General features: G+C 41.6%; 2 protein-coding genes across 2 annotated transcripts; both read right to left on the reverse strand.

Moving 5' to 3' along the window:
* Positions 1-1235: 1235 nt before the first annotated feature.
* LOC112899226 (dnaJ homolog subfamily C member 2) lies at positions 1236-6064 on the reverse strand. The gene is made up of 2 exons (XM_025967609.1): positions 5816-6064; positions 1236-3877 (listed from the first exon to the last, which is right to left on the reverse strand). Exon 2 carries the CDS (start codon positions 3813-3815, stop codon positions 1848-1850), a length of 1968 nt encoding a protein of 655 aa, XP_025823394.1. The 5' UTR covers positions 3816-3877; positions 5816-6064; the 3' UTR covers positions 1236-1847.
* Positions 6065-6487: 423 nt separating this feature from the next.
* LOC112899227 (nudC domain-containing protein 2) lies at positions 6488-9553 on the reverse strand. Its single transcript, XM_025967610.1, has 5 exons — positions 9393-9553; positions 9135-9283; positions 8956-9004; positions 7765-7907; positions 6488-6888 (listed from the first exon to the last, which is right to left on the reverse strand). Exons 1-5 carry the CDS (start codon positions 9439-9441, stop codon positions 6805-6807), a joined length of 474 nt encoding a protein of 157 aa, XP_025823395.1. The 5' UTR covers positions 9442-9553; the 3' UTR covers positions 6488-6804.
* Between the last annotated feature and the right edge of the window lie 5001 nt (positions 9554-14554).

The following is a 14554-nucleotide window of genomic DNA, read 5'->3' on the forward strand; positions in this document are numbered from 1 at the left end:
TAGCAAATATTCTCGTATGGCCAATAATAATATACAAATATATTCCATATATAATCATATTAGCTTAATAGATTTGTATCTAAATTAATTATTAGAATGAAATTCAATTCCAAGATTCCAAACAGGGCCTAAGGGATTTCAAAACTACAACACAGAAGTAGAGACTTTTGATGCTGCTTGCCATGAAATTACATATTTGAAAAGGGCGTTGCAAAGTTAAATATTAAAGGCGTATTGTATGTCAGAGCAATTTTGAGCTAGATTCTGTTTGGATCCCATGACTAACTTTTAGTGCTTATTTTGGAATACTACGTTTAAGGTCCTTCGGATCACATCATAAATTTTTAGTCAGCTAAACTTAAGGAGAAATCCCATCATAAATTTTTTGTCAGCTAAATTTAAGGAGAAAATTTCTTAGTTGACATTGGCAAAGTTACTTCCTTAGCCCTCAAAATTCAATCTTCCCAATTTGACACCGTCAACACCGTCACCGGTGAAAATAGACGGTGGGAACTAATTTCAGACTTAGTATCGAATAGGAAATATTGAACTTTCGATGCTTAATGAAGGAATAAATAACTTTACCAGTATCAATTAAACAAGTTTCTCCAACTTCAATGCTAGATTATCCAAATAGGACTAAAAGTTGGACTAAAAATCAGGCACACTGTGACTAAAGTTTAGTCCATTAATCCTTCAAAGTAGCTAAAGGGTGGCTGGAGCCTGGAAGGAGGGCACAGATGAGAGATAAAAAAAAAAGACGGAAATGCTCCAGCCTCTAAACCCTACCCATTTCACATCCCAACAAGCTGAAGGCGCTCTTTTGTGTAACCCATCTATGTATCCAAATAGTCAGTTAACTTTTTAGCCAGCTAAACTTTAGCACTGACTAAACTTTAGTTCTAGATAATTCGAATAGGATCTAAACTTGCACCATGGTTACACTAGTCTGTAGTCTAGCTAGTGTGAGAACACGCTACCCATATAAACTGTCGTATGTTGTTAAGATTGCTAAACTGTGTCGTTTACAGTGTGTATTACAATCTGTATCAAGACATGAAAAAGAAAGAAAGAATACTGTAAAAAATTGTGGCAATCGCTTGTAATGTGTGCCTGCCTTTGTTGTGCGAAGGCAAGAAACAAAGATCCTGGCAAAGTATCAAACAACATGGAGATATATGGTACAGCTGAAAATTCACTTAAGGCTGAGATGACATGCCAAAATTACCCACCGATGCACAGAAATTACCATCTTAACAAGAATAGCCACTCGGCAGGTGAAAGATTATTCTCATAGTATGGGGCATTAAGATGCGACCAAGAAAGAACTGTCCAGCTACAAAATGCAGCTAGGCAAAATAATGCTCACTTCAATAAAAGGTCTCGCCATGTAACAAATATTTCTATCTTAGTAGATAAATAAAAACACAATGTGGTTCCCTACATTTTTACTCAGCCAGGCCGGACCATACCACTACACAGCAAGGCAATATTCCAATGGCTTCCAGCAAAGCATAGACAACCCCAGGTGCCAGCTGAAATAAAACCCATGCGTACCAGTGCTACAAATGGCCAATCATCAGTCCATCAACAGTAGATGAGCTTCAATGGCATATGCTCCTCTCTAGCAGTCCCAAACTTCATTACTACTAAGAAACCCGACATCGCTGGCAGGATGAATGAGTTGTCACAGAACCAGATCAAAATTATTCTCGCCACTGGTGGTGTAAGAGGTTTGTCAAGTGTAATCCCCAGCACAAGCCACCAGCCAAGATGCTCACTCCATAAATATTTCCGTACAGCTATATTCCTCGCAAAATGTACTTTGGTGAGGCGATGACACAACACTACTCCCCGCTTTTCTTGCTTCGGAAATTCTCCCTCATTGCGGCAACCTTTTTCTTGCACTGGACTACAGTCTTACCAGGGACAGCAGCAGCAACACGCTCCCATCTTTGGCTTGCGTCCTTAGGAAAAGCCTTCAAAGCTTGGACAAGAGCCAGCACTTGTGTCTCTGTCCAGGCATCTGGATCAGTCATAGAAGGTGCAATATCTGGAACAGGATCAGCAGCTGCTTTCCCATTGGCTGTCTGGCTGCTAGCAGGTTGTGCCGCCACCTTGGATGAAGCAGTCCCAGCTCCTTCAGTTGATGAACCAACTGTTTCATCTCTGGTTGAAAGCGGTGAAGCAATGGATTGGGCTGGTTTGCGCTTCTCGAGGAAAGAGTCAAAAGCTTTTGTTGAGTCTGGCTTCTGCAGAAGAACCGTCTTCGTGGCCTTGAGAATCTCTTCAACAGATCTGCCCGTTCCAATAAACTCAGAAACAACCTCCCATCTCCTTGAAGTTCCCTTTGGATACTTCTGGATTGCCTTCCTAAGCATTTCAACCTCTTCCTTTCCCCATGGTCTCTCTTTTTTCTCATAGCTGTTCAATATGCTGCTGCCTTGTGTTGCTTTTCCTCCTGTAGAGTTGGATTTTGAAGCAGAACTCTCCACACCATTTGCATCACTTTTCTTTGCTTCCTTTGAGGAACTTTCTTTGTGAAGTGCACTGCTCAGCAACCTGGCCTTTTCAGCTGCATCCTTACCCTCCACACTGTCATTGAGTTTCTTTAGCTGTTCCATATCAAGTGAGGCACATGCTGTTTCAACATCTTCATCTGATAGACCAAAGTGACTCTCTGCAACTACAGGTGCTGCAAGTGTGCGCAGACGGGTTTTCTCTTTGCGGAGCAGCTTCTTCTCTTTCTCTTTCTGCTTCTTCTGATTGAGAGCAGCTTCTGCAGCTTTCTTAGCCTCCTCCTCTTTCCTTTTCCTTTCCTCTTCAGCAGCTCTTGCTGCTTCCTCCTCCTGCTGTTTCTTTGCCAAATACTTCGCCTCCTTTCTCCTCTGCTTCTCAGCCTTCTCCTCATCCTTCCTCCTCTGGATCCTTGGGTCTTTCTTGTAAGCATTGTCAACAAGAGTACGCACTCGTGCATACTCTACCTTTTTAGCCTTCTCTTGTAGCTTTGCATTCTGCCTCTCCATCCACCTCTTATGTTCACGAGATTCAGCTTGCTCCAAGTCGTACTCATCATCATCTGGAAATTCCCTCCAACTCTTGAAGTTGTACCACCAGAAATTGTAGAACTTGTCAACTTCCTCTATGGGAGTGGCATCATCTCCAAGAGAAGGAATAGGCTGGGTAACAGACCAGCGTCCGTTTCTCATGAAGGCTGGGCCAAAAACCTTGAAGAAGTCTTGTGGGGCACAGTCTGTTGGGACATCATCATCAAACTCATCTGTTGAATCGTAAATCCTCCGCTTTGTAGGATCTATGAGAACTTCATAAGCCTCCTGAATGGACTTGAAATGGCTCTCTATCTCATCCTTTTTTGCTTGTTTTGCCTCCTCCGTTGTCTCTGCAAGAATCAGAGCAGCTTGCTTATCTGGGTGATGCTTAAGTGCCATATCACGGTAACTCTTCCGAATCTGATCTTCAGTGGCCAAGAATCTCAAGTGTCCCAAACCAAGCAATGCATAGTGATCCTGTTGTTGACTGCCAGAAGACTTCTTCTTCCCTTTGCTGCTAAAGGTATCAGAGGCAGTATTAAAATCTTGGCTCTTGTCATCCGATGAAACACTGCGATCATCAGTTTCTGTGTCTTCTTGCTCCGCAAGACCAAGAAGCTTCATTGCCGCAGCATGGAACGAATGACCAGCAGGTTCATATTTCAAAGCTTTTATGGGCAGGCAGTTAGATGAGACATACAAAGGTGCCCCATCTATGATCTCCTGGGAGTAAGTGATCAGAAGACAACTCTTCTTGGGCTCCATATGAACAAAGATGTTAAGTTCTTAACAGAGATCCTGAGTCAAGATGTACAACTGGATACAACCTGCAGAAATACATGAGCTGATTAGCCAGAAAGTTAGTAAAAACTAAGTTCCAAACTGAAAACAGTATCAAACTAGACGAAAATGAATATAAGTAATCGATGCAACCAAATGGAAATTACATGACTTGAATAGCGATATATAAAGTTTGGCATGCCATCTGCTATCTAGTGAAGAAAAGGGTGGTAGGGTATAATAACTTACATACTAGGACCAACCCAATATTAACCCATAGTACATCTTGACAACTAAAACGGCATGTACGATACTACCGTTATGTATCATAACATTCAATTAAAGTAAAGCAATCATCCCTGTCTACTCCTACAAGCTTCGTTGCCACTAAGGTAGTGTTCGGTTGGTGGGATGAGAAGGAATGGAATGGTGGTTCTGCTCCGGATGGCGTTTGGTTGGAGAGCTGTAGAGCGGAGCGGCTCCCCGAGGGGAATATTCGCTCAGATACTGGGACGAGCCCGTCCCAAAAAAACAGCCGGACGAGCTCTCCCCATTTGAACGGCGTGAGCGCCGTCGCCCTCTCTCTCGCGCGGGCACGCATGGAGCAGCTGCAAATCTGGGCGGGCGGAGCATGCTCGAGCGAAGGCGCAGCTACAAACCTGCGCGAGCGGAGCATGCGCGGGCGAAGGCGGAGAACCATGTGTGAGGCCTGAGGAAGTGAGGGCCAGCAAGGCGCAACATCTCCTGGATGGATTCGTGAGCGGCAGGCAGCTGCAAAGAGCGGTCGGATTTGCGAGCTGCTAGCCGGTATCGCAAGCTGCTGCCTGGAATGGCGAGCTCCTGGACGAATTTGGCATGCGGGGCGGAGGCTCCACGACCAAACTTTGATTTAGATTGATTGGAAGTTGCATTTTATCCTTAGTTTTTTGTTGTGTGGGTTCAATTGATTGGAAATTGCCCCTCCTGGCAGGCTACATCGGATCAATTTTTGCTCGGGCTGCAAGCTGCGGCGGCTGGTGACCGGGCAGCAGGCCGCACGCGACGAGCGGTGGCAGGGAGGAGAGGGAGAAGCAGTGTGGCTGACAAACTGGCCCCGCGTAACGGGAGTTAACAGAGCACGAGCAGATTCGTCCTGGTTCCTCCAACTGAACAAAAAATGGAACCACTACATCCCTCCAACCAAACGTAGAGATGGAATCACTCCATCCTAAAAATCTGGAACGGAACCATTCCATTCTACCTCGCTCTCCATCCAAACACACCCTAAAATATGTAAGCTGGGATATTTCAATAAATGCATGCCCTTTTTTGATTCACAAGGCTACAGAACCAATAACTGTCCAACAGTGCACACACAAGCCCTTCTGTGCCTCAATGGAACATGAAACCTAAGACATTTGAACAAATGAAGTCTACTTTTCATACTGCAAGGCTACAAAACTCGCAATACTTCAATTGTCAGCCCACAAACCAGCTGAAGCCCTGGCACCGGGGATTCGTAAGCATGGAGGGCCATTTGAACAAATGCAGGCCCTTTCGTTCAATTTGCAAGGCCAATAGCCCATAGTTCTGCAATGAAGAGTGAACTGTTCTGACTACATGCAGCAGGTAAATAAATGCTACCCAACCGCTGATCAAGGTTACGAAGACAATACACCATGCACACAACCTAGAACGAGCTATGAGACCATCACATCCGATCATAATAATCATAAAAACTAAGCAAAACAAGGCTAACAAGAAACCGGGGCGGGTGGGTTACCTCCCGCTCCCACCGATTCATATATCCACACCGAGTGCGTACAAAAAGAATAAAAAAAATCCCAGGTGGAGCATCATAAATTCCCTACGCGTGGACTCATCCGCACTAATCGGGCGGCTTAACCCCTTCCTCGCAAGGAATCGCAAGAAAATCGAAATTTGAACACGGATTGGAACAAACGGAGCCGATGAATCGAAGTAAGCAGGTTGGGGGGCTTCCTTACCGAAAGAAGAGAAGGAACCGACCCAGACGGATCTCCTCTCTGCTACGCTCGGCAGCTCGATGGGAGGCGGCGGCGGCGCGCGATGTGACAAGAGAAGCCGCAGGAGAGGGCGTCGGCGACGCGGAGGACCGGCCACGCGATGGGGGCGTCGGGGGTGGAGGCGGTGATGCTCGGGTACACGGCGGCAACCATAAAACCCTAGCAGCCGGCGATAAATAGGTGGCCAGGTGGGGAGGAGAAGGGAAGCGAAGATGGCTTCGTTGCCGGATGCCGCACGCTTCTTCTGACCCTCACGTCTCTCTCTTTCTTGGGCTGGGCTCGGCTGCTTTGCCGCTGCTGGGCCTCCGAGGCCGGCCGAAATGAAGAAAGGCCCAACTGATGAGTTCATTTAGCAGGATAGGCCCACGATACGTACATTTTGTCTTCATCAAGAATCTTATGTAAGCACATGCCCGTTCTGTAATTCTTTAGTATCAGAAATTTATTATTATCACCGAAGATATTAGAATCTTTTTTGAAGAATTTGCCAAACAGTTTGGCTACAAGTCTGTAATGAAACGGTGACAGACAGTACGGAATTTTGGCTGATGGGAAAAGGGGATATACTCCACAGCAAAAGCATCATACCCTGAGAATTTAAATTTGTGAAAAGTCGCACAAGCTTTAGGTCCAGTTAAACAGTGGCGAATCCTAGAAGCCAACTTATAGACTGCCATGTCATCAGTTCTCACCAAATACTGACTCATCCGGTGATGATCACAACTATAGTTAGCATTTACACAGGTAGCCCGATTCAGGGAACTTACAGTCAGCTGATGAACTTGCAGGAGTCATGAATGGGGTCACACAGTCACACCATCATTATTTGAAGGGTAAACATCAACCAATTTACAATATGAATTGGTACAGTACAGCTGCTGCATCTAACAAAGATGCAGGGGTGGCTGCAGGAGCATCTGGAGAAAATGTTGTTCAGCCATGAAGCTTCACTAGGGGCGTATTCCTCCCATGAAGGTCCTTGGGTCAGGGCAAGTTCCACTGAACTGAGCCTGCGAAAAGTCGAACCCGGGGTTCTATGCATGGTAGATAGCGGAATTAGAAAAGGTGCATGCAAATCGAAACTAGAAAAGCATATGTTAAAGCTAGAGCATGTTATAAGTGATTTTTTACCTCAAGTAGATTTACACTAGAATAGAATAGTATATTCATGTTGTTCTAGCTTTCAAAAGGGCCTTCCAAAAAGTTGGCATGAGCACGAATAGTTTCAGCTACACCTTCTGTTAACATCTGAGTAATATTTTGCCATATTTGCTCTTTCTACCAAACTTATAAAGTCAGGTATTTCTATCTTTTTTTTTCTGATATTTGACAACATGGAGTTGACACTACAATACTCTTAATAAACTTCTTATACTTGCAGTTAGGCTGTTTTTGGGAAATTGCAGAGTTAAGTATGATCAGTCAGAATATTGCTAAATGCAAATAACTGCCAACAGCTGGGTGATATTATCCTCATTCTGGGTATTGATGATTACATTGTCTAGGGAAGGGATGAAGTATATAATTTTTCAGCATTCACAATAATATAAAGACGTAAATGCAAAAGCTTTTTGGCTAGACCAAGTATTGTCCAACTCCACCTGATTACATGGTAGCAACCATTTTCAATATAAACACTCCCCACACCCAAGTGAATGATTCATTCTTTTGGGGCCATCACAGTCACCAATCAGATGGAAACAGATACAGTTTGCAGCAAAACTGCTCAGGTCCAACTCGAAGACACCAAAACATTTTTTCCACATATTTCTCTATACTATTCTGATTTAATCATCTTATCTTAATTCTCTAGACATTTTTCCACATATTGGCCACCAAAATAAAGCATGGCCAATTATATACAAAAAGATATGCACAGCAAGAAAACTAGTACAAAAAGGTGAGTATACCTCTTCTTGAAACCTTTGCAGCATAAGCCGTTTTTGCTCTTGATCTGCCGCATACGGATCCAAGATACCTTGCCCTTGTATGGGAGATGACCATGTCTTCCCCTTCTCTCTTTTTTGCAGTGTGATATGCATCTCACCATCCTCTGCATTATTGTCACCATTGTCCATGTTAAGAGCGGAGAAAGGTGCTACTGACTTAAATGCAAGTACAGATATATCCATAGTACTAATTACTAAACTTCATGCGAGTGGCTGCAGGTTCTTGCTATAATATCATTCTTCATCAATATCAGAGAAATCATTCTCATGCTATCACTAACTCACAAGTCACAGGTGACTGGCTGTTCTAAAAATAACCTCAGAACAGAAGCATTCTGATTGGTAAAGGCAGCGAAGGTTCCCAAATTCACCTGCTATGTACCCTGAAAGAAAGGATGTGTTTTCCTATGTCCTTAAGTTGGCTCTACGAGTGAACTAAGCCAATAAAAGACTTATAGATGAGATGCACTAAAGTTAGTTAGGTTTTCTACTCCTTCACTAACTCAGATTATATAAAAAAAAACTAAAAACAGCCAGTAGTTCCCAGAACAGTGAAGACAAATAATCTTATTTCTAGTGCTACCTTCATTCTCAATAGATGTTGTGTGAATACGTGCAATTAAATTTTAACATATTTGGCCAGTAATATACACAAATTTAATATGATTTCTGACATATAGCATTTGTCAAGAAAGATACATCTATGTCATTATAGTATGATAACTATTGCCAGCATACAACTTAAATTTTCTTTTTGTCAAACTATCAAAGTAAAATGACGGGGACATATGGTGTTGTCTGGAATGACAAATAAAACAAAAAGCATGCCAAATCAGGAGAAGTATTACTCATCAACAAGTTTCTACTTTCTACTTCTCAGCTAACCCTGACCAAAACTAAAACCAACCTCAAGTTGTATCCATCAAGTAGACATTGAACGGGTAAAAGCATTGTGCCAATTTTAGAATTAGCAGGCAAACAGCTCGCACTGCAGATGAATTAAAAGGCACCAGCAATTTTAAGAACTGTTCTCGCATGATGTCAGAAATGCTCCACAAATCACGCCACAGCATTCCACAAGTCCACACGAGTCAGAGAAAACGATAAATGTTCAAGAGCAAGAACTGCAGAGGTGATGGAATTGGGCCACACCTATTGTCCAGAACGACGAGTCCGTCTTCACGGGGTGCGTCAGGTCGTGCTGCAAAATCACCCCAAAAAAATTCAATTCCCAACCGACAAGCGACGAAATCCAAGTGGGTAAAAAGCATCTATCAGCAGGGAATCGAGTGGAACCGAATAGCAAGGGTAGGATAAGGAGAAGCACGGACGTTGAGGTATGGCGGGTTGCCGCGGATGCCGACCTCGACGTGGCCCGCCTGGATGGTGCAGCGGAAGAGCTTGGTGGGCACGCCCTTGGGGAGCTCGATGTACATGTTCACCTCCTCCAGCGTCTGGTCCCATTCGAACACCTTCTGCCCTGCTCATAGCGGGGGGATGGGGATCAAACCCTAGGTCAGAGGGGTGGGGCCTGGGGGCGGCCGCGGAGAAGGGGGAGCAGGGCGTGGAGGTTGGGGGAGGCGGCTCACCGTTGTGCACGAAGGCGTGACGCTTCTCGGGGGCCAGCTTCTCCGCCATTGCTGGCAGCGTCCGGCTCTCCTGACGCTTCTGGAAGATTCTAGACTCCGGCGCTCGTGACGGCCCTCCAAGACTGCTTGCTTTGACGAGGCAAAATGCTCCACTCGACAAAGTACCACTTCATCTATTCCGTTCACCAAAATAACACTAATAATTCGTTCAAAAAAATAACACTGATAACTGGTTAGGCCCCGTTTGGTCGTGTAGGGCTAAAGTTCAGTCTTATCACGTTAAAAAGAATCTTACCAATTAAAAATTTAAATAAAATCTATTTACAAATTTTTTTCACATGCCATTTAGAAATTTAAATAAAATTTATTTACATAATTTTTTCACAGATAGGTGCTAATTCGCGAGATAAAATTAATGAGCCTAAGTAATCTATGTTTTGTTATAGTGATAGTACAGTAACCCTCCGCTAATTATGGATTAATATATCTTATTAGATTCATCTCACGAATTAGCCTAAAAATTCTGCAATTAATTTTATAGTTAGACTTTATTTAATACTCATAAATGATAAGATCTCTTTGACGTGACAGGGCTAAAGTTTAGCCCTCTAAAATCCAACACCCTCTTAGTATCACTTTCTCCGGTACAACACTACCTCTTGGTTCCACGTCAAAAGTAAAAGGTTGACTAAGTAATACTAACAGGGGCAGAGCTGTCTTGTGCCGTTAGGGTCGTCAGACCCCGATGAATTTTGCAAAACTCAGTATAAAATATTGTTCGCTATTGTATTTGATCCCGTTGTACCAATAGAGCCGATCCTGATGACTTGATTGGCTTGCCCCTGAATACTAACATAAATATTTACAGAAGAATAAATCAACTGATAATATTATAATTTTATGATTAGATGTGACAAACTACATGAGTATATTATAATTCTATGATTAAAAGTGACAAGCTACATGAGTGAGCGATGATCTATGCCATGTTCAGGATGGATCCAAGAAATTTTTTATTGTAATTTGAGGCCCTTATTTTCTTCTTCACCAATGGCTAAAATTGTTAAGGATTTGGGGAGGGAGGCTCCATGGGCTTCATGGGCAGGAGAGCTCCAGCACCCTGCTTCCATGCTGGATCCACCCCCTAGTCGAGTTGCTTCATAATTAGCTCTTTTATCTTATCTCACGTAAAAAGAGCAGCATTTTCATAAATGAGTAGCAAATAGCAAAAATTTTGGTGTAGTCGGTTTGATCTCTCAACTGCCTCAAATTCGTCCCTCAATTATCAAATTAGTCAATCTAATCTTCAAACTTTCTATTTGGACTAATTTTATCCATGGTCCAATTTGATGTGCTATGTTAGCATGCTTAGTCAGGGATGGGTGATGTAAAGCGGGTCAATAAATATAAATAGACTCTTTGTCTCTGATTTTATGTACCGTGACAAGTATAGCTCAATGATAAAAAGAATGCACAAATTAAAAATGTCTAAGCATTTTATTCGTAGATACAAAATCAACAATCACTTATTTTGCTATATATGGTGTTGAATTCTAGGTCAGTATAGTATTTGAATGGATACTGATGTTTGACTTGGTAACACAACAAGATCTTTGCATGCACTATTAGATGACTTGCAGGTCACATAGACGTGCCACATCACACAAGAGATAAAACTAGGTCTAGATGACAAGCTTGGGGAGAAAAAAATAGAGCTATCTGATCGTTGAGGAATGAATTTAAACTTTGGAAGAAAATTAAGGTATAAAATACCTATTTCACGATACATTTATTTTTTATGACATGATGTTGTAGGTCATTTATGCCTCAGCATGATTTTGGCTTGGTCTAACTCTCACATTAGCACCTCTCATCCCTATTGGCATCATTGTCACAAAAGCAAAGATTTTTTATCTCCATTAATCTCTCTAGTCTAGTTTCAGCAACCAAACATATTGACATATTTTTGTCTTAAAGTGTATTCATCACTCCTCGTATCTTTTTTTTAAATCAACAGATATTCTTTCTTCCAAACTTCTTTGGTCATTTCAAAAAGATAACCTTTTGTTAGCAGAGTACCTCAACCTTCGATTGCATCCATTTTCAAGTTTTGTGCTTTAACATGTCGTGATACCATGCTGAGTTGACAAACATAATAAATAGAAGGAATTTTGACAATATAATTGTGCAACTGATATGATCTAAGTCATAGTATAGTATTAAGCCTTAGCTTTATATTGTTGTGAATTAACTTAAGTTATATCCAAATTGTTAATAATGGTAGAGCCATGATTATAAAATTAGGTTATTTCCATCTCAAAAGAAGTCCATTCTAAAAGAGCCTCATAATACTGATAATCAAAATGATGAAGGTTCATGCTGATCAAATTTAATATATCCATGAAACTAATAAGAACACTAACTTACGAGACTGCAGTCTACAGAGGTTGTGAGGCGCTTAGTGCTCTCATCAATTACGTTGCGTCTATTGCTGGATGTGTTAATATGAAATATTGCTGACTAGTGGCGAATCTAGAATTTCTATTTGTGGTGGTCTAATAGAACAATTTTTAGAATTTTAGGCATATTTTAGTGGATAAGTCAATTTAATCTTATAAAAAATATAATTTCTCATATTTCATCTTCTCAATTCAATTATCGATTGTTGTACATAAGAAAATAAGAAAATAACTAGCAGCTATTTTTTTGTTAGTAATATATAAGTATATATATATGAGAAAAATATGGGATAAAGGTGGTTGGGCTAGGGCCCACCTAGCCCACCCCGTAGATCCGCCCCTGTTGTTGGCTATCACCAGATGCCAACTCCTACGGTATGTTCATCAGTTTGGATCCACCCATCGTGTCCCAGCTACCGCTCAAAGCTAAAAAAAAACACTCCACAAATGTGGATCCCGATCTAACATTGTTGGCGATCAGTTTGATACCTGTCGTCCATACGGTTTGTGTAGTGTTTGTGATTTGGGGATTTTAAGGGTATGTTTGGCAGAGCTTTTAGAACTGATTCTCTACTGAATCCAGCAGAAGTTCTGCCGAATAGTTTTTTGAGAGAAGTGATTCTCTGCTGATTCTATGAAGAAATTCTGTGAAATGAACTAAGAGGCTGGGAGCTGGAAAAAAGTAGCTTCTCCTGATTTTGCGAAGTGATTCTCTATCATAATTTTAAGAGTTTATGCTAGAGAATAAAAAAGAATCATTTCAACCACAGAATCACTTCTCTCAGACAATCACCTCTTATAGAGAATTAGAATCAGATGGACCTCTACCAAACAGACTTTAATCGCCGATTCGTGCAACTGGGAAGTGGGAAGAGAGAGACTAATTGCCGATTTGTGCAACTGGGAAGAGAGAGACGAGGAGGAGGTGGGGGACGCCAAGTTGTGGGCTAGTTGTGGTGTGTGAGCAGCTTGCCTAGTGAAAGGAGTTGAGAAGAGATGTTCTTCATTGCTTCATTGGGCTGAATATAATTTAAGAAATAAAAAATTATGCCCAACATAATATATATTTGTATGTATAATAAATTTGATGTATCTTTGATTTTGCAACCCACCCATAATTATTAAGTCTTAGTTTTGTATTGTCTTCAACAGTTCAACGTAGCTTTAATCGGTTAGCGTATGCTTTTAACACTTGCTCTAACATTTCAATAGCGTTATTTTATAAACAATACATACCTGATATTGAATTAAAAATAGAGAATTTGATACAGATTATCTTTACCTATTTTTAAAAAAGGACCATTTCTGCGATATGTTAACTTTGATACCTAATGACCGGTGGATCCTTGGCTTGGTATTTGCCCCACGTACCACGCCGTGTTGAACTCGATCATGCTCACCACACATTCCATCACGTCAATTCCCCTATCTGGTTCCCGTCAGAGCTTTCAAGCGGCCGAAGACTCTAGCAGCTTTGATCGATGCTCGTGCTTTGCAGGGTACCGATCTGAGGTTGAGCAGATCTCGTGAGGATGATATGGGAATGCTCTTCTCAGTCCTCGTGGCAGTTGTGGCTGCGCCGTGATGGCTGGGCTGTCCATGGCTGCAGGGGTCACCAACGCTGTCGTGTGCCTCGCCGCCTACGCCATCCACGTGCCAAGCAGCCACTCGACAGTCATCGCCATGGCCAGCGACCCCGATGTCATCATGGTGTTGGTGGCACCCAATGGAATAGGAGAGGGGAAGGGATCGGCATTGGATTGGATTTGCAGAGTGCGGAAGCAGCAAAGTAGTCGGGCTGAAGGAATTGCATCGCAGAGGAAAAGGAAGGAAGATTCCAATAAAGAACGTTCCAGGCAAGTTAAAGGGCTGCATTGTGGATGTTAAGGTGGATCACTACTGCCAGCTGGGTTTCAAAAAAATATTAAATAATAATTTTACTGGTCTTTGTTTGCCCTAAGAGTGCAAGAGTAATCCATCCAAAAAAAAGTTTGCTTTTTTGGGAAAAATTATCAACGCGGATGCTCCTGAAAATAACATCTCAAATAAATATTTGTGTATATGTTGTCTTGTGTAGGATGACTGACCATTGACCAACGAACAAGCTAAAGTTGTTTATTTATGTTATGTATAGTTTAGTTTTCACATGCAGAGCACAGGCTCTTGTTAAGTACTGGATTTGAAAAATAAATAAAGCACTAAAGAAAGTATGAATGGAGGGTAATTAAAAGTAGCTGGTTTCTTTCTTTCACATCATATATAGTTCATCCATATCCAAAAGCATCATATATTTTTTTAAGTTTACCATAAGTCAAACTAGCCTAAATTACAAACAAACACTGTTATATACATTATGAATATATTTTCAGATTTTACATCTTCGATGACTAATTTTGCATGTTCTATGATTCTATGATACATACAATTCTCTATTATATATACAATTCTAGTAACTTATTCTTATCTAATAACGCACGGACATACTGCCAGTACAATACAAATATCGCATTTAATTACTATATTTTTTGATGACTCTCTTTTTCCTTACGGTATCTTTACACTATTGGAGTTTGAATACGACCTATACACATTATTGTAAAATAATATTTTTATATACTAACATACCCGCGAAAAAACCACCGAAAATTCGTGCGGTAGTATTACAATTTGCTCCAGACAGGTGGGCCCACGACAAACACATCT

The sequence above is a fragment of the Panicum hallii genome, chromosome 7, assembly GCF_002211085.1.
Source record: "Panicum hallii strain FIL2 chromosome 7, PHallii_v3.1, whole genome shotgun sequence".
In the NCBI taxonomy this organism is placed as follows: domain Eukaryota; kingdom Viridiplantae; phylum Streptophyta; class Magnoliopsida; order Poales; family Poaceae; genus Panicum; species Panicum hallii.